At 45.7% G+C, this 26555-nt stretch overlaps 1 protein-coding gene across 1 annotated transcript in view; it reads right to left on the reverse strand.

Moving 5' to 3' along the window:
* The window catches only part of LOC126162985 (ankyrin repeat and SAM domain-containing protein 4B), a 321356-nt gene that overhangs the window by 209121 nt on the left and 85680 nt on the right, over nucleotides 1-26555 (reverse strand). Inside the window, exon 2 of the mRNA XM_049919841.1 lies at nucleotides 9967-10110. Within this exon, the coding sequence (XP_049775798.1) occupies nucleotides 9967-10110 (144 nt within the window). The remainder of the gene's footprint in view (nucleotides 1-9966; nucleotides 10111-26555) is intronic.

Raw genomic sequence — 26555 nt, forward strand, 5'->3', positions numbered from 1 at the left:
CTCAGATGGTAGAGCACTTGCCCGCGAAAGGCAAAGGTCCCGAGTTCGAGTCTCGGTCGGGCACACAGTTTTAATCTGCCAGGAAGTTTCATATCAGCGCACACTCCGCTGCAGAGTGAAAATCTCATTCTGGAAACATCCCCCAGGCTGTGCCTAAGCCATGTCTCCGCTATATCCTTTCTTTCAGGAGTGCTAGTTCTGCAAGGTTCGCAGGAGAGCTTCTGTAAAGTTTGGAAGGTAGGAGACGAGATACTGGCAGAAGTGAAGCTGTGAGGACCGGGCGTGAATCGTGCTTCGGTAGCTCAGATGGTAGAGCACTTGCCCGCGAAAGGCAAAGGTCCCGAGTTCGAGTCTCGGTCGGGCACACAGTTTTAATCTGCCAGGAAGTTTCATATCAGCGCACACTCCGCTGCAGAGTGAAAATCTCATTCTGGAAACATCCCCCAGGCTGTGGCTAAGCCATGTCTCCGCTATATCATTTCTTTCAGGAGTGCTAGTTCTGCAAGGTTCGCAGGAGAGCTTCTGTAAAGTTTGGAAGGTAGGAGACGAGATACTGGCAGAAGTAAAGCTGTGAGTACCGGGCGTGAGTCGTGCTTCGGTAGCTCAGATGGTAGAGCACTTGCCCGCGAAAGGCAAAGGTCCCCAGTTCGAGTCTCGGTCGGGCACACAGTTTTAATCTGCCAGGAAGTTTCATATCAGCGCACACTCCGCTGCAGAGTGAAAATCTCATTCTGGAAACATCCCCCAGGCTGTGGCTAAGCCATGTCTCCGCTATATCCTTTCTTTCAGGAGTGCTAGTTCTGCAAGGTTCGCAGGAGAGCTTCTGTAAAGTTTGGAAGGTAGGAGACGAGATACTGGCAGAAGTAAAGCTGTGAGGACCGGGCGTGAATCGTGCTTCGGTAGCTCAGATGGTAGAGCACTTGCCCGCGAAAGGCAAAGGTCCCGAGTTCGAGTCTCGGTCGGGCACACAGTTTTAATCTGCCAGGAAGTTTCATATCAGCGCACACTCCGCTGCAGAGTGAAAATCTCATTCTGGAAACATCCCCCAGGCTGTGGCTAAGCCATGTCTCCGCTATATCCTTTCTTTCAGGAGTGCTAGTTCTGCAAGGTTCGCAGGAGAGCTTCTGTAAAGTTTGGAAGGTAGGAGACGAGATACTGGCAGAAGTACAGCTGTGAGTACCGGGCGTGAGTCGTGCTTCGGTAGTTCTGATGGTAGAGCACTTGCCCGCGAAAGGCAAAGGTCCCGAGTTCGAGTCTCGGTCGGGCACACAATTTTAATCTGCCAGGAAGTTTCATATCAGCGCACACTCCGCTGCAGAGTGAAAATCTCATTCTGGAAACATCCCCCAGGCTGTGGCTAAGCCATGTCTCCGCTACATCCTTTCTTTCAGGAGTGCTAGTTCTGCAAGGTTCGCAGGAGAGCTTCTGTAAAGTTTGGAAGGTAGGAGACGAGATACTGGCAGAAGTAAAGCTGTGAGTACCGGGCGTGAGTCGTGCTTCGGTAGCTCAGATGGTAGAGCACTTGCCCGCGAAAGACAAAGGTCCCGAGTTCGAGTCTCGGTCGGGCACCCAGTTTTAATCTGCCAGGAAGTTTCATGTCAGCGCACACTCCGCTGCAGAGTGAAAATCTCATTCTGGAAACATTACATAACTGTTTTTTTCTTTATTGTTATTTTGAAACCTGTATTACAGGCAGGCCATGCAGCAGCAGACGACGCCGCTCTTTAGCCGCAGAGAACACAAATATACAAATGAAGACATTTAAAGAAAAAACATGGTGGACATATAAATGGAGACAAACACTGTTTAAAATACAAGGTGCCGTTCGCGGGCGTAGAGTCCAAGATAAAATTGTTCAGACACTTCGACACAGACGGAGACGAAAATTGTCACACGTGAACGTAGGGGCACAAAACGAATAACACTGAATCACTGAAGCACAAAACGACGGCACAAAACGACGGCACACACAGAACACGAGGCGTTGATCTCCGGCGCGCGAATGTTCACTATCCGTGTACGAGTCCGGGGACCTGTCAAGAGAGGAGGAGGGTGCGGGGGGTGTTACACACTACATAACATTTCAAGCTCTTTTTGGGCATTTGTCTGATCATGGATCCTTTCAGACAAAAGAGCGTGCAGGGAGGATATTACTGCCTCTCGACCATTTCCATCTGCTTGGCCGTACAGAGACAGCATTTCGGCTTGTTCCCAACATTAATACCAGACCATTCTCCTGCTTATACAGTACGCTGCGTCAATCTCACAGCCTGCAACACACAGGGAACACACGGCACGTGGTCGGAGGAAGTTTCATTCGCCAGCGCCATCTACCGCAAGAACGAAGCGTTTCCCGACACATGTTCACAGGACCTTTTCTCCTCCATTTACAGTCAGGAATCCGTCCCTGCAATTTGTCGGTTTTATTGACTTTCATCCTGTCTAGCTGTTTGCAATGTCAGAATTTTGTTAACATAAGAAGTGACATGGCTGCAACAAAAATAGAAAACTTTGTTGAGAATAGTATTTACGACAACGCACAGGGAGTGGTGTGAGGCAGATATCAGAAAAATGTGACAGCGCTCTGTATGAAGTCAGACTTGTAGACAACCTGCTAACGTAGCGGCGATGCTGCAATGGATAGGTCAAGAAACGCTAAGGCGAGTAGCAGACGCTGGAGAACAGCCAGAATGTTCGAGAACCTCTGGAAGAATCTTATGGAAGTCTTTCGGATGACTCAGGGAAAGGATCTCCACGGGAGGAAATCGCACAAAAGGCCTGAAAACCACTACACAAACCGCCAGTGCAGGATGGTCAAGATAGTCATTGCCAGGAATCTGAAGAAGCGGTACCAGAAAACGATTCAAATGGCTCTGAGCACTATGGCACTTAACATTTAAGGTCATCAGTCCCCTACACTTAGAACTACTTAAACCTAACTAACCTAAGGATATCACACACATCCATGCCCGAGGCAGGATTCGACCCTGCGACCGTAGCAGCAGCGCGGTTCCGGACTGAAGCGCCTAGAACCGCTCGGCCACATTGGCCGGCGCGGTACCAGAGCCGAGCCTCGGAATCACTATATAGTGATACGCTCATGCCGATACAGTGAAAGCTACGAGAAGTCCGCACACATTCGAGGGAGGGCAACTGAGTTTCCTATACGTATCCGACAACAATTTGAGTTTTCTGACTGTTAGTAAAAGTCGAACTCTGTACAGTCTCAATGAATAATAGTTGATATTTTTCATGTGTCAGTAAATAAAAAGGAACAAGCGCTGTCTCGCACTTGTCTGCCACTGTGGTTAAGGTATTTACTTGTGTGTTTTCGGAAGGGTGTTGCAAATAGCGCACTTGTCTCTGATGGCGAAATGGAGAACTCGAGAACCGGGATTTGGTGCAAGGACTAACACACAGAGTCGTAGGATGTAATCATTCATTTGCAAAGATGTAAGGCCACTGAAAGACACCTCTACGAATAAGGTTGAACAATTGGGAAATAAATGGTTCACTCTTATTCACTTCCTACGAAGCCAGACACCTTCTCTCCGTTCCAAAATCAGTTGGGCTAAGCATTCTAGCAGACTTCCTCTCTACTACTCCGTTAAGGGGCTCCGGAACGCCCTATACTTGCAATGTTAAAATAACGCTTATAAATTACATCTTTCCTCACAAAGTATTTGAGGTAGGAAGTTGAACTTTTTACAGATTATTTATTGGAATATGGGCTACAACTTAACACAGGGATTTTACAAAATTTTGGTTCAGTTATTAAAGATGATTTTTTTTCAATTGTAATGAAAATTCACAACATTTTTTTGCAATTTTTTATTTATATATTCAAAAACATACAGTTTTTTTGCAAAAAGGCTGTGTTAAATTATGCAGAAGGTACTGTGTAATATTTACTGAAAGTTTGAAACAAATATGTTTGGAAGATCCTTAGAAAACATGTAATTAGTTTGAGAAAATAAAAGTTTTGGGAATCGAGCGACAAAGATTGGATTAACTTTTTAGTGCATTCCAGGTCCATAGGATGGATTATCTTCATCCTCTGCAAACTCCTCCTCCAGCTTCCTCTTGTTCCTCCTCCTGTTTACTCTTGCTTGTATTTCTAGACTCTTTACAGCCCTGTCTGCAGCCCGAAGGCGTTCCTTGTCTAAAGCAAGCATCGCTCCTACCATGTTAGAATGTTATTATTTACTGTAATAACACATACCTTCGGCTTTCCAACATTTCTGCTTTTCTTAAAAACCTTCAGAGGATTTCTAATAACTTTACTTTTACTCATTACTATACTTCAACAAAACAGAGACTCAAGAAACAGAATTAATTACGAATATTTTCGAATTAACGACAGAGTAAATAAACATGAAACAATCGACAATCACACCAGCGATATATATTGAACCATCACAGGTTAGCCACAACACATACTTTATCTCACATCACTAAAATGTACCTGATGAACACGGACGTTAATAATAACACCATTTGACAGCAGTTTAACAGCGCCCATGTAGAACACATTTCAAAAAAAATTTAAAAATAGTTGTAGTCTTCGGAATTGAATACATTATATATCTACTAAAAGGTAATAGTCTGCAGATTCAGAAAACGCAAAAAAGTAAAAATTGAACTTTTCATGATTTTGAGCCTTTCCGGAGCCCCTTAAAGGTAGGTTAGTAGACTTCAGTCCACACTGTCGTCAACGTCCTGATTGCGTCACCAAAGCTGGTGAAGGACCTAGGCCGTGACGCGACAACACGCAGTTCTTCGGACATTCGCGGAAGTCTGCATGTCTGTATGCTCCCACCGAACACGAGAGGGTCTCTGCCAGCTGTGCGACCCGCTTTTCGCACCACGGAAACGCCCGCTTCCTCTCGTGTTCGTCGGCCGCACCCAGAGTGCAGCAAGCGTGAACACGCACGCAATGCAGATAAAGCCTAACGGCTCCACGTCTCGCGCTCCTAACCGTACGTGTAATGTCATTTGAGTTGTAAACGACGATCGATGATATAATTAACGCTTTAGTACAGTAACCGAAACAAGTATTCAAAACTGGTTCAAATGGCTCTGAGCACTATGGGATTCAACATCGGAGGTCATCAGTCCCCTAGGACTTAGAGCTACTTAAACGTAACTAACCTAAGGACATCACACACATGTTCCGGACTGCAGCGCCTAGAACCTCTCGGCCACCGCGGCCGGCAACCAAGTATTCCTCACCCTTTCCACTTATTTTTATTTGAACCACACTTAACTCAAAGAGGCAAAAATCCTGTAAGGTTCGAACAGGTTGTTACCGGTGTGCTGCTTGACGTAGTCACATCGACAAAAAAAAAGTGTAGTAACGTTGCAAAGCACCGTGAAATGGAACGAGCACGAATGGTCAATTGTAGAAATAACACATATTGAGATGGGTCATCTTTGAACAGAAAAAGCAACTACAATCGCTTAGTAGTGGAGAGGCATTGGGACCATATGAGATATCTGTAAGATTCTGCAGAGCTTGTGCGGAAGTAGTTGCTCCCATTCTAGCAGTAGTTAATCGTAGGTCGCTGGAGCAACGAAGGGTACCCAGAAACCGGAAAAGAGCGCAGGTCATCCCAGTTCTCAAGAAATGTCGTAGGACAGAAGCACATAATCACAGGCTAACATCGCTGACGGCAATCTGAGCTAGATTTATGGAATACATTTTATGCTCGCCTACTATGACGTATTTGAAGACGAAACGCCGCTCTACAGAAATCAAGATTGATTCCGAAAGTAGAGATCTCGTGAAACTCAGCTAGCTCTGTTCCTCCGTAAGATCGATAACGCTGTAGACAATGTCTGAAGTAGAACTGGAGGGAATTGACCGCCATGAATCCTGCAAGACTGTCCATAAATCCGTAAGAATACGAGGGGTTGGAGATCTCTGCTGAACAGCACGTTGCAAGGCATTCTAGATATGCTCAGTAATGTTCATGTCTGGGAACTTGGGTGGCCAGCAGTAGTGTATAAATTCAGAAGAATGTTCCTGGAGCAACTCTGTAGCAATTCTGGACGTGTGGGATGTCGCATTGTCCTGCTGGAATTGCCCAAGTCCGTCGGAATGCACAATGGATATGAATGGATGCAGTTGATCGGACAGGATGCTTACGCACTTGTGACCTGTAAGAGTCGTATACAGACGCATCACGGATCCCATATGACTCCAACTGCACACGCCTCACACCGTTACAGAGTCTCCACCAGCTTCAACAGTCTCCTGCTGACATGCAGGCTTCATGGAGTCATGGGGTCGTCTCCGTGCCCGTACACGTTCATCCGCTTGATACAATCTGAAATGAGACTCGTCCGAGCATGCCACATGTTTCCAGTCATCAGCAGTCCAATGTCGGTGTTGACGGGCCCAGGCGAGGAGTAAAGCTTTGTGTCGTGAAGTAATCAAGGGTACAAGAGTGGGCCTTCGGCTCCGAAAGCCCACATCGATGGTGTTTCGTTGAATACAGGGCTATTACAAATGATTGAAGCGATTTCATAAATTCACTGTAGCTCCATTCATTGACATATGGTCACGACACACTACAGATACGTAGAAAAACTCATAAAGTTTTGTTCGACTGAAGCCGCACTTCAGGTTTCTGCCGCCAGAGCGCTCGAGAGCGCAGTGGGACAAAATGGCGTCAGGAGCCGAGAAAACCTATGTCGTGCTTGAAATGCACTCACATCAGTCAGTCATAACAGTGCATCGGCACTTCAGGACGAAGTTCAACAAAGATCCACCAACTGCTAACTCCATTCGGCGATGGTATGCTCAGTTTAAAGCTTCTGGATGCCTCTGTAAGGGGAAATCAACGGGTCGGCCTGCAGTGAGCGAAGAAACGGTTGAACGCGTGCGGGCAAGTTTCACGCGTAGCCCGCGGAAAATTGGCTCATGCCACAACTGGAGACCGACAGCGCCGACTTCATCTTTCAACAGGATGGTGCTCCACCGCACTTCCATCATGATGTTCGGCATTTCTTAAACAGGAGATTGGAAAACCGATGGATCGGTCGTGGTGGAGATGCGTGATCAGCAATTCATGTCATGGTCTCCACGCTCTCCCGACTTAACCCCATGAGTGTGCGAGGAACTTGATTATCGGCTTGATGTCTGCCGAATCACTAAAGGGGCACATATCGAACATTTGTGAATGCCTAAAAAAACTTTTTTTGAGTTTTTGTATGTGTGTGCAAAGCATTGTGAAAATATCTCAAATAATAAAGTTATTGTAGAGCTGTGAAATCGCTTCAATCATTTGTAATAACCCTGTAGTTCGCATGCTGACACTTGTTGATGGCCCAGCAATTTGCGGAAGGGTTGCACTTTTCTCTTGCTGAAAGATTCTCTCCAGTCGTCATTGGTCCCGTTCTTGCAGGATCTTTTTAAGGTCGCAGCGATGTCGGAGATTTGATGTTTTACCGGATTCCTGATATTCGCGATACACTCGTGAAATGGTCTACGGGAAAATCCCCACTTCATTGCTACCTCAGGGATACTGTGTCCCATCGCTCGTCCGCCGACTATAACACGACATTGAAACTCACTCAAATCTTGATAACCTGCCATTGTAGCAGCCGTAACCGACCTAATAACTGCACCAGACATTTACTGTCTTATATAGGCATTGCAACCGCAGCGCCGTGTTCTGCCTGTTTACATACCTCTGTATTTGAACATGCTTGCCTACACCAGTTTCTTTGTGCTGTGTGTTGGTACATGAGAAACAGCGTGCTGTAATTGAGATTCAAATTCCAAGAGTTCGTCCACACATGGAGCACCTTCTCCTTCAGCGTTACAACGCCGCAGTACACACGAATGCTGCGACATCTGCAACAGTCCAAGTTCTTAGGTTCACTGTCATCCATATAGTATGACTTCGCCCCATCGGGTTTTCAGCTCCTTCCAAAACTTAACCCTTTAACTGCTCTGGACGTGTTAACGCGGGCGCCTTTGTACCTGTCCCTGTGTACCTTGAACGTGTTTATGCGCACCACCAATCCTGCTACCTGGTACTCTGAATGTGTCAGCGTAGAAGGACTGGTGGCGCGCGTAAACACGTTCAAGGCACACAGGGACAGGTACAAAGGCGCGCGCGTTAACACGTCCAGAGCAGTTAAAGGGTTAAAGAACACCTCCGATGACTTCTCATTATTAGAGATGAAGCGGTGTAAGCTAGAGATGGGGCATCCGCTCCTGAACTGATTCATAGAGTTGAATCTTTCAAAGGAGTGAACAATCAGTGATTCAGAAAAAAAGAACGGTAGCTCCAAACGTTTCCCACAGCAGAGAGAGAGAGAGAGAGAGAGAGAGAGAGAGAGAGAAAGCGCCGGCCTCTGCCCTGCTTCTACCTTGGCTGCCTGCATTGTGCAGTGCCCCATTGGATTTTGTGTTTGTTTCACATGTGCCGTGCCATCACTGTGCTTCCTCTGCCGCGTGCAGTGTCTGGCACAGCTTAACTTAGCATCGCACTCCGTCGGCGATCGTTTCAGTCGCACGTCCTGCCCTCTGGGCAGTTGATGCGAGCACCAGGACAGAGAGCATCCTAGCGGAGTACATAAGAACTACTTGCAACAACCTGCTCGCAAGAGAACGGACGATTTGTCTCGGAGCGGGTGAATGGTGGCCGTTCACCGCTCCCCCCACCCTCGGAACTCGCCCGCTCAACGCTCATCCCACCGTTCTCGACTCTAGCCAGAGTGTTGAGCAAAGCAACTCAGGTGTCACTCTGGTCTCTGCGGTCTTGGCTCACACAGTAATACAGCTCACAGCTCGACCTGCTTGACTCAGCGCCTCTGGATCGGAGTTCGTCTCTACTGGATATTGTTCTTCGTAGTAATACCGCTATGTATTTTACATTATTATGTTATGTACATATCATTTGTTTTTATTTTATTTTTATTTGTTTAAACTGATCTGATTAGGTTCCTGACGACTCCTCTTACTATAGGATTTTTAATATGGACACTCGAATTTACGCTTTAATTACGAGCGAACCGATAAACGTATCGCAAAATGTGATACACCAATATTTTCCTTGTTTTATTCTGCGTAAGGCTATATGCAGCACTTTAGTCTTACAGTCAAATTTATATATTTTTTTCTTATTCTGGTACGGATTTTGCGATTTTAGGCGTCTTCGGAAGGAAACGTTCGCTTTAAAAATATATGGCTTGCAATGTATTTGTATGAGGTTAATGAAATTTTAATACATTATAGCCAAATACATTGCTAATGTAAATCTCAAGTTACAAATTTTCCGATCACCCAAAAAACCACGACAGTGCAAAATAAATCAATAATCAAAAACTTTGCCATATCGGGGAAATTTCAATAAACAATACAAAATTCTTACTCATTATCTGTGTTACAAAATAGGATCAAATAAGATCAAAATACAGGTATAGTACTGGAATAAACCAAGTTTAAAGGGCAATGTGCCTTACATTTATTTTCTATTGTGAATGAGTGGTGAGTCATGAAAAAGAGCTAGTTCATTTCAGGGAGTGAACAGTTCTGATCTGATCTCTGAAAAGAACAGTTTTGCCCGTCTCTAGTGTAAGCAGAGGTGAGGTTGTGGCTCTGTGATTAAACGTTCTGCAGTAACGGTATCAAAATAATGGTCTCTCGCTTGGGGGAACGTGTTCGCTGCCACGGTAACCGAGTTGAGAAATAAATCCGAACACGAGAACAAAAGTGTAGAATGTTAATAACGTTTGTTGTTTTTAAAAAGCTGTAAGAGTTCTCACGTAAAAAATCCGGAGGCATTACTTATCAGCATGCTCTCGTAAACATATGTAAATCTCGTGTTGAGCTGAATTATTTGAAAACTGCTGAAAGCGCCTAGCGGTAAGCTAGTGCACGTTAGTTGAATGTGACGTCCCATGTAGCAGGCAGGTGAGTAAGGTATGTAGCAGGTGGTGTGGAGGACTCACCCGCGTCCGACGAGCAGGCTGAGCGCGTTGAGGTGACCCTCGAAGGCGGCCCACAGCGTCGGCGTCATGCCGTCTTCATCCCTGGCGTTGCACTGGGTGGATGTCGCTTCCTTCAGGATGTCCAGGTTCCCATCCCTGGCTGCCCTACAACACGACAAGCGAGGCTGGTCAGGAAGACAAGACGACAATTCCGGCAGCTTTGTGTGTAGGAGGGCTATTTTTTTCCACCAAGGTCTAACTGGTCGCGAAACGGAAACCATAGTGAAAATCAGACGGGTTTTTTGAAAATTTCTCGGGTATTCAGGCGGGTAGCGTCGTCCAAAAGGTCCGATATTTCGGAAAGCCGACTTCCGCCATCTTCACGCCTGAAAATGGCAAAAGTCGGCTTCAGGATGTCCAGGTTTCCGTCCCTGGCTGCCCTACAACACGACAAGCGAGGCTGGTCAGGAAGACAAGACGACAATTCCGGCAGCTTTGTGTGTAGGAGGGCTATTTTTTTCCACCAAGGTCTAATTGGTCGCGAAACGGAAACCATAGTGAAAATCAGACGGGTTTTTTGAAAATTTCTCGGGTATTCAGCCGGGTAGCGTCGTCCAAAAGGTCCGATATTTCGGAAAGCCGACTTCCGCCATCTTCACGACTGAAAATGGCAAAAGTCGGCTTCAGGATGTCCAGGTTTCCGTCCCTGGCTGCCCTACAACACGACAAGCGAGGCTGGTCAGGAAGACAAGACGACAATTCCGGCAGCTTTGTGTGTAGGAGGGCTATTTTTTTCCACCAAGGTCTAATTGGTCGCGAAACGGAAACCATAGTGAAAATCAGACGGGTTTTTTGAAAATTTCTCGGGTATTCAGCCGGGTAGCGTCGTCCAAAAGGTCCGATATTTCGGCAAGCCGACTTCCGCCATCTTCACGCCTGAAAATGGCAAAAGTCGGCTTCAGGATGTCCAGGTTTCCGTCCCTGGCTGCCCTACAACACGACAAGCGAGGCTGGTCAGGAAGACAAGACGACAATTCCGGCAGCTTTGTGTGTAGGAGGGCTATTTTTTTCCACCAAGGTCTAATTGGTCGCGAAACGGAAACCATAGTGAAAATCAGACGGGTTTTTTGAAAATTTCTCGGGTATTCAGCCGGGTAGCGTCGTCCAAAAGGTCCGATATTTCGGCAAGCCGACTTCTTGCCATCTTCACGCCTGAAAATGGCAAAAGTCGGCTTCAGGATGTCCAGGTTCCCGTCCCTGGCTGCCCTACAACACGACAGGCGAGGCTGGTCAGGAAGACAAGACGACAATTCCGGCAGCTTTGTGTGTAGGAGGGCTATTTTTTTCCACCAAGGTCTAATTGATCGCGAAACGGAAACCATAGTGAAAATCAGACGGGTTTTTTGAAAATTTCGCGGCTATTCAGCCGGGTAGCGTCGTCCAAAAGGTCCGATATTTCGGCAAGCCGACTTCTTGCCATCTTCACGCCTGAAAATGGCAAAAGTCGGCTTCAGGCTGCCCTACAACACGACAAGCGAGGCTGGTCAGGAAGACAAGACGACAATTCCGGCAGCTTTGTGTGTAGGAGGGCTATTTTTTTCCACCAAGGTCTAATTGGTCGCGAAACGGAAACCATAGTGAAAATCAGACGGGTTTTTTGAAAATTTCGCGGCTATTCAGCCGGGTAGCGTCGTCCAAAAGGTCCGATATTTTGGCAAGCCGACTTCTTGCCATCTTCACGCCTGAAAATGGCAAAAGTCGGCTTCAGGCTGCCCTACAACACGACAAGCGAGGCTGGTCAGGAAGACAAGACGACAATTCCGGCAGCTTTGTGTGTAGGAGGGCTATTTTTTTCCACCGAGGTCTAATTGGTCGCGAAACGGAAACCATAGTGAAAATCAGACGGGTTTTTTGAAAATTTCTCGGGTATTCAGCCGGGTAGCGTCGTCCAAAAGGTCCGATATTTCGGCAAGCCGACTTCTTGTCATCTTCATGCCTGAAGATGGCAAAAGTCGGCTTGCCGAAATATCGCACCTTTTGGACGACGCTATCCGGCTGAATACCCGAGAAATTTTCAAGATTTCTGTACGCCAGGATAACCTCAGATCACACACACGGGTTTTATTTGCTACGTTTAGCTACACCTACCAGCTACAGGGTGTTTAAAAAATGACCGGTATATTTGAAACGGCAATAAAAACTAAACGAGCAGCGATAGAAATACACCGTTTGCTGCAATATGCTTGTGACAACAGTACATTTTCAGGCGGACAAACTTTCGAAATTACAGTAGTTACAATTTTCAACAAAGATGGCGGTGCAAGTGATGTGAAAGATATAGAAGACAACGCAGTCTGTGGGTGCGCCATTCTGTACGTCGTCTTTCTGCTGTAAGCGTGTGCTGTTCACAACGTGCAAGTGTGCTGTGGACAACATGGTTTATTCCTTAGAACAGAGGATTTTTCTGGTGTTGGAATTCCACCGCCTAGAACACAGTGTTGTTGCAACAAGACGAAGTTTTCAACGGAGGTTTAATGTAACCAAAGGACCGAAAAGCGATACAATAAAGGCCCTGTTTGAAAAATTTCAACAGACTGGGAACGTGACGGATGAACGTGCTGGAAAGGTAGGGCGACCGCGTACGGCAACCACAGAGGGCAACGCGCAGCTAGTGCAGCAGGTGATCCGACAGCGGCCTCGGGTTTCCGTTCGCCGTGTTGCAGCTGCGGTCCAAATGACGCCAACGTCCACGTATCGTCTCATGCGCCAGAGTTTACACCTCTATCCATACAAAAATCAAACGCGGCAACCCCTCAGCGCTGCTACCATTGCTGCACGAGAGACATTCGCTAACGATATAGTGCACAGGATTGATGACGGCGATATGCATGTGGGCAGCATTTGGTTTACTGACGAAGCTTATTTTTACCTGGACGGCTTCGTCAATAAACAGAACTGGTGCATATGGGGAACCGAAAAGCCCCATGTTGCAGTCCCATCGTCCCTGCATCCTCAAAAAGTACTGGTCTGGGCCGCCATTTCTTCCAAAGGAATCATTGGCCCATTTTTCAGATCCGAAACGATTACTGCATCTCGCTATCTGGACATTCTTCGTGAATTTGTGGCGGTACAAACTGCCTTAGACGACACTGCGAACACCTCGTGGTTTATGCAAGATGGTGCTCGGCCACATCGCACGGCCGACGTCTTTAATTTCCTGAATGAATATTTCGATGATCGTGTGATTGCTTTGGGCTATCCGAAACATACAGGAGGCGGCGTGGATTGGCCTCCCTATTCGCCAGACATGAACCCCTGTGACTTCTTTCTGTGGGGACACGTGAAAGACCAGGTGTACCGCCAGAATCCAGAAACAATTGAACAGCTGAAGCAGTACATCTCATCTGCATGTGAAGCCATTCCGCCAGACACGTTGTCAAAGGTTTCGGGTAATTTCATTCAGAGACTACGCCATGTTATTGCTACGCATGGTGGATATGTGGAAAATATCGTACTATAGAGTTTCCCAGACCGCAGCGGCATCTGTTGTTGACAATTGTAACTACTGTAATTTCGAAAGTTTGTCTACCTGAAAATGTACTGTTGTCCCAAGCATATTGCAACAAACGGTTTATTTCTATCTGTGCTCGTTTAGTTTGTATTGCCGTTTCAAATATACCGGTCATTTTTGAAACACCCTGTACTTCTCTACATAGTCGGCGATTCGACTTAGACATTGTAAGACGTGTGTATTTCTATTGTCTATTGTCAAATCACAATTTATGAAAGATGTTTACATTTTATTAATAGCATTAAGTAGGAATAATTAATATTTGTCATGTTGGAAATAATTGTGGTAGCAAGGAATGTCTGCACCAAAGTATTGTTGATATATCTTTAAAAAGGGCGGGAGAAACCGCGTACGGATACATTTTAAGAAAAGAGCGGGAAAGACCGCGCATTGATACATATTGTAATGGTAGCAGGGATTGTCTGCACCTGAAAGCACTGTTGGCAGGAGAGACCGCACTTTAGCATTCGTAGGAAGTCAGTAGTAAGCGAGATGTGAAGCGAGTTGGTAGCAGGTCTGAAGCGAGAGGTTGAGAGGATTAGTGTGCCTGCCAGCCACCAGCTATGATTTACAAGAGATTATAAACGGATGTACAGAGACATCAACTAACTATTATCATAAGAGGAACTAATATTATTGAATTATTTTCTTTGCGAAACTCAAGACTACTCAAGGTATGTTTGCGCAAAGCTAGTTGTAAGATTATTGTAAAAAGTATGTCCCATGTGAACGTTTGTAAAATCATTTCATTACCAACAGTAAATATTTGAAGCGTTTTCGGAATACAATTAAATTTTGCCAGCAATGTTGCATTACTGATTATAATCCATCCCAAAAACCATCAACATAAAACTTTGCAAAAATTTTATTGTTGTCAAGAAAAAGTGTAACTATGAATTACGTAACTTCAGACAAATTAATTAAAGAATAACGTCAGCGTTGCTAATAAAGAATAACGTCAGCTTTGCTAATAAATACAGCCACTTACTATGACAGACCACCAGCAGCTAATAGAGTACAGTAAAACATAGTAAGTATATTCATGTCGCAGTTCGATGTAGCAGTCACATGGCGATCCAGTAACAGTAAAAAAAGGTAAGCAGCAGTTTTGGGTTATTGCAGATAACGACTGAGGGCCACGACGACGACACACTCTATGTTTTGTCGAAATAATCAGAAAATCACTTTTAATAAGCAGCAATTAAATTTGTATGCGAAGATTGAGAAAGATTTCGAAGGGAAGATTTCATTTGTTATTATTAAGCAAGAGATAGAAATCCTAAGGGAAAGTTACATAGTTTATTGTAAAAGGGAAGGTTATCAATAACACAAAAGGTATAGAGGAGACGGGAAGGTTTCAACATTTATCATAACGTTGTATGAAGTTTCCAGTGCCCTCGCCACTGAAGGCAGCAGCCAATTCTCTCCACTGGCCTGCAGATCGTCGTGTGTGCCAAACCTATCATCATAGCCAGCAGTTCATGTGAGCAACGAGATGAAAATCAGAGGGAGCCAAGTGCAGGCTGAATGGTGCGTGATTAAACACTTTCCACAGAAAACGCTGCAGGAACGTCTTTATTGCAGCTGCTATGTGCGGCACGAGTTTCGTTATGAAGAAGATCAATGACAGACGACAACATTTCTTATCGTTTGTTCTGAATTGCCCATCATATACGATTTTCTCGAATCGCCTGATTCACTCACTGGACAAGATCATCGGTTGATATGCAGGGTGGCTCACTTAAACGTTTGCCGGCCGGAGTGGCCGAGCGGTTCTAGGCGCTACAGACTGGAGCCGCGCGACCGCTACGGTAGCAGGATCGAATCCAGCCTCGGGCATGGATGTGTGTGATGTCCTTTGGTTAGTTAGGTTTAAGTAGTTTTAAGTTCTAGGGGACTGATGACCTCAGAAGTTAAGTCCTATAGTGCTCAGGGCCATTTTCACTTAAACGTTTCGGTGCAGATATCTCTGGAACAATATTAGATATTGAAAAACGACTTTCGCGCGTGTGAATTTAAGGGAGGGGCTATGAGACATTCTAAAATGTAAGCAAATATTATTTTCAAGACAAACTTACGTCTTTTTTTAATGGACACCCCCTGTTAATTTTTACACAGTTAATGTTTTGGAAACTCACAAAAAGGATGGCGTTGGTTACGTAGCTGTACGTCAGGGACATCCGGAGAAATTGCAAAGCTAAGTTGGTGCTTGAAATAAACGAAACGCGGTGCTATTGCAGATCGCGAGATGCAAGCGTGAACCCTACGTTGCTCATAATCGCGATGTGATTGACGTACGTAATCTTACTTTCACTGTTATCACGAGGGCGGAAAGTAATACTAGAGTTTCCTAACTCAGGCATTGATACGTACGTAACGGTTTCCTCTTGCATGTGGTATTTATCTCCGTACACACTACGGAACAGTATCGGTCAGTGTACTACACCAACAATTCCTAAATCGATGGATTTCTGTAACCGTTTCACCTTGTGGAAAAGTTCAATTGTAATGCAATCGTCAAAAATGTTCAGTGACATGTCTTGTATGTATCATGTAAAATTATGTAACTGGCGTACATGTACGTACGAGGGTGAGTCAAATGAAAACCTTAAATTTGTAATAACAAATCGAAATTTCGCGCCGTTATCCTGTAAGTTGGTAAGCGTGCTACAAACAGCGTGCAGAATGGCCTGTAGGTGGCAGCATAGTGCAGATGCACACATACCGTCGCAGTATCAGTATAAAGATGGCCGCCCCACTTGCGACTTGCACCAGGGAAGAACAGCGTTCTCTTTTCGGTTTCCGCGTAGTGAAGGTGTGAAACCTTTTGAAATTCATCGACGAATGAAGGTTCAGTACGGTGATGCGTGTTTGTCACAGCAGCAAGTCTACGAATGGAGTAGGAAGTTTCGCAAATGGTGTGACTTCAGTGGAAGATGCTCCTTGTCCAGGTCAGGCACAACGAGTTGTGACTCCACATAAAATTGCAGCAGTTGAAGCCATAGTGAAGGAAAACTGCCGAGTGACATTGAATGACATTGCAGCATGTTTACAGATTAGTCATGGGTCAGCACACCACATTGTGCATGATGTGCTTCAGTTTCACAAAGTGTCTGCAAGATGGGTGCCACGGCAGCTGACTCCTGAAATGAGAGAACGACTTGTTGATGCTTGTGAAGAACTTCTTCGGAACTTTGAATGAGAAGGTGATGGCTTCCTTGCAAGAATCGTTACTGGGGACGAAACCTGGGTTCACTTCCACCAACCGGAAACGAAGAGAGCGAGCAAGGAATGGCGCCATTCCTCATCACCAAAACCAAAGAAGTTTCGAACAGAACCATCAGCAGGGAAGGTTATGGTGGCTCTCTTTTGGGACGAAAAAGGCGTTGTTTTGGAGCATTACATGTCTAGAGGGACCACTGTCCCCAGTGCATCATACACAGATCTCCTAAAAAGTCGTCTGTGACCTGCAATGAAATCAAAGCGACGTGGATTGCTGTCAGCAGGTGTCCTTTTGCAACATGACAATGCAAGGCTCCACACTGCCCATACAACAGCTCCAACAATCACAGACCTGCATTTCGAGTGTCTTCCTCATCCACCATACTTACCAGACCTTGCCCCAAGTGATTTCCATATGTTTGGACCAATGGAAGGAAAGAAGTTCCGTTCTCATGAAGAGGTACGCCACGCGGTGCATGAATGGTTTACCAAAAGAATTTTTTCGAAAGGAATTTATGCACTTTGTAAGCGCTGGAGGACTTGCATTGAGCACTGACCGATACTGTTCCGTAGTGTGTACGTAGATAAATACCACATGCAAGAGGAAACCGTTATGTACGTATCAATGCCTGTGTTAGGAAACTCTAGTATTACTTTCCGCCCTCGTGATAACAGTGAAAGTAAGATTACGTACGTCAATCACATCGCGATTATGAGCAACGTAGGGTTCACGCTTGCATCTCGCGATCTGCAGTAGCACCGCGTTTCGTTTATTTCAAGCACCAACTTAGCTTTGCAATTTCTCCGGATGTCCCTGACGTACAGCTACGTAACCAACGCCATCCTTTTTGTGAGTTTCCAAAACATTAACTGTGTAAAAATTAACAGGGGGTGTCCATTAAAAAAAAAGTAAGTTTGTCTTGAAAATAATATTTGCTTACATTTTAGAATGTCTCATAGCCCCTCCCTTAAATTCACACGAGCGAAAGTCGTTTTTCAATATCTAATATTGTTCCAGAGATATCTGCACCGAAACGTTTAAGTGAAAATGGCCCTGAGCACTATAGGACTTAACTTCTGAGGTCATCAGTCCCCTAGAGCTTAGAACTACTTAAACCTAACTAACCAAAGGACATCACACACATCCATGCCCGAGGCTGGATTCGATCCTGCTACCGTAGCGGTCGCGCGGCTCCAGTCTGTAGCGCCTAGAACCGCTCGGCCACTCCGGCCGGCAAACGTTTAAGTGAGGCACCCTGCATATCAACCGATGATCTTGTCCAGTGAGTGAATCAGGCGATTAGAGAAAATCGTATATGATGGGCAATTCAGAACAAACTATAAGAAATGTTGTCGTCTGTCATTGATCTTCTTCATAACGAAACTCGGCCGCACATAGCAGCTGCAATAAAGACGTTCCTGCAGCGTTTTCTGTGGGAAGTGTTTAATCACGCACCATTCAGCCTGCACTTGGCTCCCTCTCATTTTCATCTCGTTGCACACATGAACTGCTGGCTATGATGATAGGTTTGGCACACACGACGAGCTGTAGGCCAGTGGAGAGAAATGGCTGCTGCCTTCAGTGGCGAGGGCGCTGGAAACTTCATACAACGTTATGATAAATGTTGAAACCTTCCCGTCTCCTCTATACCTTTTGTGTTATTGATAACCTTCCCTTTTACAATAGACTATGTAACTTTCCCTTAGGATTTCTATCTCTTGCTTAATAATAACAAATGAAATCTTCCCTTCGAAATCTTTCTCAATCTTCGCATACAAATTTAATTGCTGCTTATTAAAAGTGATTTTCTGATTATTTCGACAAAACATAGAGTGTGTCGTCGTCGTGGCCCTCAGTCGTTATCTGCAATAACCCAAAACTGTTCCTTGCCTTTTTTTACTGTTACTGGATCGCCATGTGACTGCTACATCGAACTGCGACATGAATATACTTACTATGTTTTACTGTACTCTATTAGCTGCTGGTGGGCTGTCATAGTAAGTGGCTGTATTTATTAGCGATGCTGACGTTATTCTTTATTAGCAACGCTGACGTTATTCTTTAATTAATTTGTCTGAAGTTACGTAATTCATAGTTACACTTTTTCTTGACAACAATAAAATTTTTGCAAAGTTTTATGTTGATGGTTTTTGGGATGGATTATAATCAGTAATGCAACATTGCTGGCAAAATTTAATTGTATTCCGAAAACGCTTCAAATATTTACTGTTGGTAATGAAATGATTTTACAAACGATCAAATGGTACTTACTTTTTACAATAATCTTACAACTAGCATTGCGCAAACATACCTTCAGTAGTCTTGAGTTTCGCAAAGAAAATAATTCAATAATATTAGTTCCTCTTATGATAATACACTCCTGGAAATGGAAAAAAGAACACATTGACACCGGTGTGTCAGACCCACCATACTTGCTCCGGACACTGCGAGAGGGCTGTACAAGCAATGATCACACGCACGGCACAGCGGACACACCAGGAACCGCGGTGTTGGCCGTCGAATGGCGCTAGCTGCGCAGCATTTGTGCACCGCCGCCGTCAGTGTCAGCCAGTTTGCCGTGGCATACGGAGCTCCATCGCAGTCTTTAAGACTGGTAGCATGCCGCGACAGCGTGGACGTGAACCGTATGTGCAGTTGACGGACTTTGAGCGAGGGCGTATAGTGGGCATGCGGGAGGCCGGGTGGACGTACCGCCGAATTGCTCAACACGTGGGGCGTGAGGTCTCCACAGTACATCGATGTTGTCGCCAGTGGTCGGCGGAAGGTGCACGTGCCCGTCGACCTGGGACCGGACCGCAGCGACGCACGGATGCACGCCAAGACCGTAGGATCCTACGTAGTGCCGTAGGGGACCGCACCGCCACTTCCCAGCAAATTACGGACACTGTTGGTCCTGGGGTATCGGCGAGGACCATTCGCAACCGTCTCCATGAAGCTGGGCTACGGTCCCGCACACCGTTAGGCCGTCTTTCGCTCACGCCCCAACATCGTGCAGCCCGCCTCCAGTGGTGTCGCGACAGGCGTGAATGGAGGGACGAATGGAGACGTGTCGTCTTCAGCGATGAGAGTCGCTTCTGCCTTGGTGCCAATGATGGTCGTATGCGTGTTTGGCGCCGTGCAGGTGAGCGCCACAATCAGGACTGCATACGACCGACGCACACAGGGCCAACACCCGGCATCATGGTGTGGGGAGCGATCTCCTACACTGGCCGTACACCACTGGTGATCGTCGAGGGGACACTGAATAGTGCACGGTACATCCAAACCGTCATCGAACCCATCGTTCTACCATTCCTAGACCGGCAAGGGAACTTGCTGTTCCAACAGGACAATGCACGTCCACATGTATCCCGTGTCACCCAACGTGCTCTAGAAGGTGTAAGTCAACTACCCTGGCCAGCAAGATCTCCGGATCTGTCCCCCATTGAGCATGTTTGGGACTGGATGAAGCGTCGTCTCACGCGGTCTGCACGTCCAGCACGAACGCTGGTCCAACTGAGGCGCCAGGTGGAAATGGCATGGCAAGCCGTTCCACAGGACTACATCCAGCATCTCTACGATCGTCTCCATGGGAGAATAGCAGCCTGCATTGCTGCGAAAGGTGGATATACACTGTACTAGTGCCGACATTGTGCATGCTCTGTTGCCTATGTCTATGTGCCTGTGGTTCTGTCAGTGTGATCATGTGATGTATCTGACCCCAGGAATGTGTCAATAAAGTTTCCCCTTCCTGGGACAATGAATTCACGGTGTTCTTATTTCAATTTCCAGGAGTGTATATCGATATTGCACTTACTTGAAAAAAAATCTTACATGGAGATCCATATGTTCATAACTAACATGCCCAGACAACTAAATCACAGCTCATTGTCGTCCAGGAACTACCAGCAGACATACAGTACTGCCAAGTGCGAGAGCGAAAAATGGGCAAGTTTTTAATTTTTCTGACGTGAAGTACTTAGATGAAAGTTATTTATTTTACATTTACAGGCATTATAGCAGTTAGTTGAACCTACGGGTGCAACAATAAAGGCTAAAAGCTCCATTGCTTACGTAGAAATAAGTAAAATATACGCGTCCCAAAAAAGGGACAATAGCCAGTAATGGGTTAAAGGATCTGGAAGAAGTGAACGGTGATGTATATCTAGAATCTCTGATCAATAACACAGGAAAGTATGATACGTAATTAAAACGATGGATCGTCCTTGGCCGGGCCACAATGGTCAAACTCACTAAGATCTGGCAGAACCGGAAAATATACAAAGATCCGAGTGATGGAATTGGTGTTCCCAGTGTTCTTGAACGTCTGCGGGACATGGACCGTAAGAGCTATTGTCAAGAGCCGAAATAATGCTGTCGAGATGTGGTGTTGGCGAAAGATGTTCCACTACCGTGGGCAGAAAGAAGAACCACTGCTTCCTTATACAAGAACTTAGAATCTCTGGGGCTTATTTTCCCGTGTCAGTCACAAATACTTCCAGAAGAGAAGGGGATAATGGAGGAAGCATGGTTTTGCAACGTTAAATCGGGCAGAAGACCGAGAGGAACAGCAGCAAGTAGAGACTTGGATCAGGTGAAGAAACTTACCGATCTATCTCTTCGCATTACATGAAGGAGAGCTGAAGTACGCTGTGGATGGATATGTCTAATCAAGAATTCAATTACTTAAGAAATGAATACAAGATGAGGTCGTGACACTTAGCAATGAGCAGTAATCGACTAATGATATCGATGAACGTACATTTTGGCAGCTTAAAAACACACACACAGTATTTAGGTGCACTTAGTTTCATACCAGTCACACCACCGTCTGGCCATCATCAAATGCAGGGGCCAGGGCTTTAAAAATAAATAATCGTAAAATAAAATCCGTACCAACATTTAAAAAAGCCACTGGTTGCATACTATACCAACATGCTTGGCCAATTTACATCTATAGTCGGCTCGGAGACAGAGAGGAAGAGACTAAGGACTTCTGAGAAGGGGTGTGTTTGAACACGACTCTAACTTCCGAACAGTTTACTTCATCATCATCATCATCATCATCATCATCATCATTTAAGACTGATTATGCCTTTCAGCGTTCAGTCTGGAGCATAGCCCCCCTTATACAGTTCCTCCATGATCCCCTATTCAGTGCTAACATTGGTGCCTCTTCTGATGTTAAACCTATTACTTCAAAATCATTCTTAACCGAATCCAGGTACCTTCTCCTCGGTCTGCCCCGACTCCTCCTACCCTCTACTGCTGCATCCATGAGTCTCTTGGGTAACCTTGCTTCTCCCGTGCGTGTAACATGACCCCACCATCTAAGCCTGTTCGCCCTGACTGCTACATCTATAGAGTTCATTCCCAGTTTTTCTTTGATTTCCTCATTGTGGACACCCTCCTGCCATTGTTCCCATCTACTAGTACCTGCAATCATCCTAGCTACTTTCATATCCGTAACCTCAACCTTGTTGATAAGGTAACCTCTATCCACCCAGCTTTCGCTCCCATACAACAAAGTTGGTCGAAAGATTGAGCCAACATGCTTGGCCAATTTACATCTATAGTCGGCTCGGAGCCAGAGAGGAAGAGACTAAGGACTTCTGAGAAAGGGTGTGTTTGAATACATCTCTAACTTCCGAACAGTTTACTTCACAGTTCGGAAAATTTCGGGTTGTATCCGATCTCTTGATCGGATTGCGATCTAATGAGTTTTGTCGGTACTGTCACAACGACCTGTCTTAGCGTTTTTAATGCATTGTGGATTTTAATAATAAAAAAAATTGAAACACGGACTGAAATACCTTCTAGGGTGGAGATCATGCGTAATAACGACAACTAATAAACAAATAAAGGATTGCAATTACGATTCTGTCCAATTATCGTCCTTCCGCTCGTCCTCGTGATCTAGTTACGTCTGATGTTGCCATCTCCAAGACGGGTCTTAACGCTGTAATTCTTTCTCGCGGTAAACATTACAGTCACTTTATTGCGATATAATTCGTTTCTTCGGCACTTAATTCTTGATTAATTGTCTTGATTGTTTCATCTGAATGTTGCCGTCAAACAGATTATAATGTGGTAACGTTTTTGCCTGTATTTTAATATGTGAACAGGGACATAATTGCTACACTCCTGGAAATGGAAAAAAGAACACATTGACACCGGTGTGTCAGACCCACCATACTTGCTCCGGACACTGCCAGAGGGCTGTACAAGCAATGATCACACGCACGGCACAGCGGACACACCAGGAACCGCGGTGTTGGCCGTCGAATGGCGCTAGCTGCGCAGCATTTGTGCACCGCCGCCGTCAGTGTCAGCCAGTTTGCCGTGGCATACGGAGCTCCATCGCAGTCTTTAAGACTGGTAGCATGCCGCGACAGCGTGGACGTGAACCGTATGTGCAGTTGACGGACTTTGAGCGAGGGCGTATAGTGGGCATGCGGGAGGCCGGGTGGACGTACCGCCGAATTGCTCAACACGTGGGGCGTGAGGTCTCCACAGTACATCGATGTTGTCGCCAGTGGTCAGCGAAAGGTGCACGTGCCCGTCGACCTGGGACCGGACCGCAGCGACGCACAGATGCACGCCAAGACCGTAGGATCCTACGCAGTGCCGTAGGGGACCGCACCGCCACTTCCCAGCAAATTAGGGACACTGTTGGTCCTGGGGTATCGGCGAGGACCATTCGCAACCGTCTCCATGAAGCTGGGCTACGGTCCCGCACACCGTTAGGCCGTCTTCCGCTCACGCCCCAACATCGTGCAGCCCGCCTCCAGTGGTGTCGCGACAGGCGTGAATGGAGGGACGAATGGAGACGTGTCGTCTTCAGCGATGAGAGTCGCTTCTGCCTTGGTGCCAATGATGGTCGTATGCGTGTTTGGCGCCGTGCAGGTGAGCGCCACAATCAGAACTGCATACGGCGGAGACACACAGGGCCAACACCCGGCATCATGGTGTGGGGAGCGATCTCCTACACTGGCCGTACACCACTGGTGATCGTCGAGGGGACACTGAATAGTGCACGGTACATCCAAACCGTCATCGAACCCATCGTTCTACCATTCCTAGACCGGCAAGGGAACTTGCTGTTCCAACAGGACAATGCACGTCCGCATGTATCCCGTGCCACCCAACGTGCTCTAGAAGGTGTAAGTCAACTACCCTGGCCAGCAAGATCTCCGGATCTGTCCCCCATTGAGCATGTTTGGGACTGGATGAAGCGTCGTCTCACGCGGTCTGCACGTCCAGCACGAACGCTGGTCCAACTGAGGCGCCAGGTGGAAATGGCATGGCAAGCCGTTCCACAGGACTACATCCAGCATCTCTACGATCGTCTCCATGGGAGAATAGCAGCCTGCATTGCTGCGAAAGGTGGATATACACTGTACTAGTGCCGACATTGTGCATGCTCTGTTGCCTGTGTCTATGTGCCTGTGGTTCTGTCAGTGTGATCATGTGATGTATTTGACCCCAGGAATGTGTCAATAAAGTTTCCCCTTCCTGGGACAATGAATTCACGGTGTTCTTATTTCAATTTCCAGGAGTGTATTTTCCTGCCTACTTTAAAAATTATTAACGCTTCCCATAAACAAATAAAATATTATACTGGGTTCAGTCAAGTGGTATTTTTTAGAGGACAACGTTTTCGTTTTTGTCTGTTCCCTTTACTTAAGAATCAGCAAAAATTTTTGTGTGTCATATATACCGGTACTCTATGAGAACGCGTATTGTAAAGTTGTTCATACACAACAGGAGTTTGCGCAGTGATGGTGTTTAATGCTATTTCGTCCTGCGATTCACGAAACTGTAAAATTTTATGCAGAGCCATAGCTTATTGTTGTGTCTATTTCGTACTTACTTGCGTATCCTTGCGTATCCCTTGCATTCCCGCCGCGCGAGCCAAATGTCACTATGGTTCGAACAAACTCGATGCTGTATCGATTTGCAGAGTATTGGGAAGTTTCGAGCCTGTTCGTACGTATCATTTGCCCAGCCCTACATCTGAGGCATCGTCCTGGCGAAAAGACCTGAAGATCTCATGGACGGAGAGAATGACCACTGAGAGGTCTTCAACAACATGGGAGAGAAAAGATCGCTGTGAAAGACTATCAAGGAACGGAAGGAACGATAGGCTGAATGCCTATCAGACATTGCCTCTTCGTTTTGAAGTTAATAGAAGGAAAAGTACCTGGGAAGAGCGTACGCGGAAGACCAAAGCTTCAGTACATCGGCAGATAAAACAAAATCTGAAACTGATGACTTACTTACTCGTAAAACTGAAGAGACTTGCGGAAGACAGGGAAAAATGGAAAACGGGAACTGCTGTCATCTACATCTACATCTACATGGATACTCTGCAAATCACATATAAGTGCCTGCCAGAGGCTTCATCGAACCACCTTCACATTTCTCTATTATTCCAATCTCGTATAGCGCGCGGGAAGAATGAACACCTATATCTTTCCGTACGAGCTCTGATTTCCCTTATTTTATCTTGGTGATCGTTCCTCCCTACGTAGGTCGGTGTCAACAAAATATTTTCGCATTCGGAGGAGAAAGTTGGTGATTGGAATTTCGTGAGAAGATTCCGTCGCAACGAAAAGCGCCTTTTATTTTAATGATGTCCAGCCCAAATCCTGTATCATTTCTGTGACACTCTCTCCCATATTTCACGATAATAAAAAACGTGCTGCCTTTCTTTGAACTTTTTCGATGTACTCCGTCAGTCCCATCTGGTAAGGATCGCACACCGCGCAGCGGTATTCTAAAAAGAGGACGGACAAGCGTAGTGTTTCTATGTGTTCCTTCCAATTTAAGTTGTTCGTAATTGTAATACATAGGTATTTAGTTGAATTTACGGCTTTTAGATTTGACTGATTTATCGTGTAAGCGAAGTTTAAGGAGTTCCTTTTAGCACTCATGTGGATGACCTCACACTTTTCATTATTTAGGGTCAACTGCCACTTTCACACCATTCAGATATATTTTCTAAATTGTTTTGCAGTTTGTTTTGATCTTCTGATGACTTTATTAGTCGATAAACGACAGCGTCATCTGCAAACAACCGAAGACGGCTGCTCAGATTGTCTCCCAAATCGTTTATATAGATAAGGAACAGCAAAGGACCTGTAACACTAACTTGAGGAACGCCAGAGATCACTTCTGTTCTACTCGATTACTTTCCGTCAGTTACTACGAACTGTAACCTCTCTGACAGGAAAATCACAAATCCAGTCACATAACTGAGACGATATTCCATAAGCACGCAATTTCACTACGAGCCGCTTGTGTGGTAAGTGTCAGAAGCCTTCCGGAAATCTAGAAATACGGAATCGATCTGAAATCCCTTGTCGATAGCACTCTACACTTCATGTGAATAAAGAACTAGTTGTGTTTCACAGGAACGATGTTTTGTGAACCCATGTTGACTGTGTGTCAATAGACCGTTTTCTTCGAGGTAATTCATAATGTTCGAACACAATATATGTTCCAGAATCCTGCTGCATATCGAAGTTAACGATATGGGCCTGTAATTTAATGGATTACTCCTACTACATTTCTTGAATATTGGTGTGATCTGTGCAACTTTCCAGTCTTTAGGTAAGGATCTTTCGTCGAGCGAACGGTTGTGTATGATTGTTAAGTATGGAGCTAATGCATCAGCATGCTCCGAAAGGAACCTAATTGGTATACAGTCTGGACCAGAGGACTTCTTTTATTAAATGATGTAAGTTGCTTCACTACTCCGAGGATATTTACTTCTACGTTACTCATGTTGGCAGCTGTTCTCGATTCGAATTC

Source organism: Schistocerca cancellata, chromosome 2 (assembly GCF_023864275.1).
Source record: "Schistocerca cancellata isolate TAMUIC-IGC-003103 chromosome 2, iqSchCanc2.1, whole genome shotgun sequence".
NCBI lineage: Eukaryota > Metazoa > Arthropoda > Insecta > Orthoptera > Acrididae > Schistocerca > Schistocerca cancellata.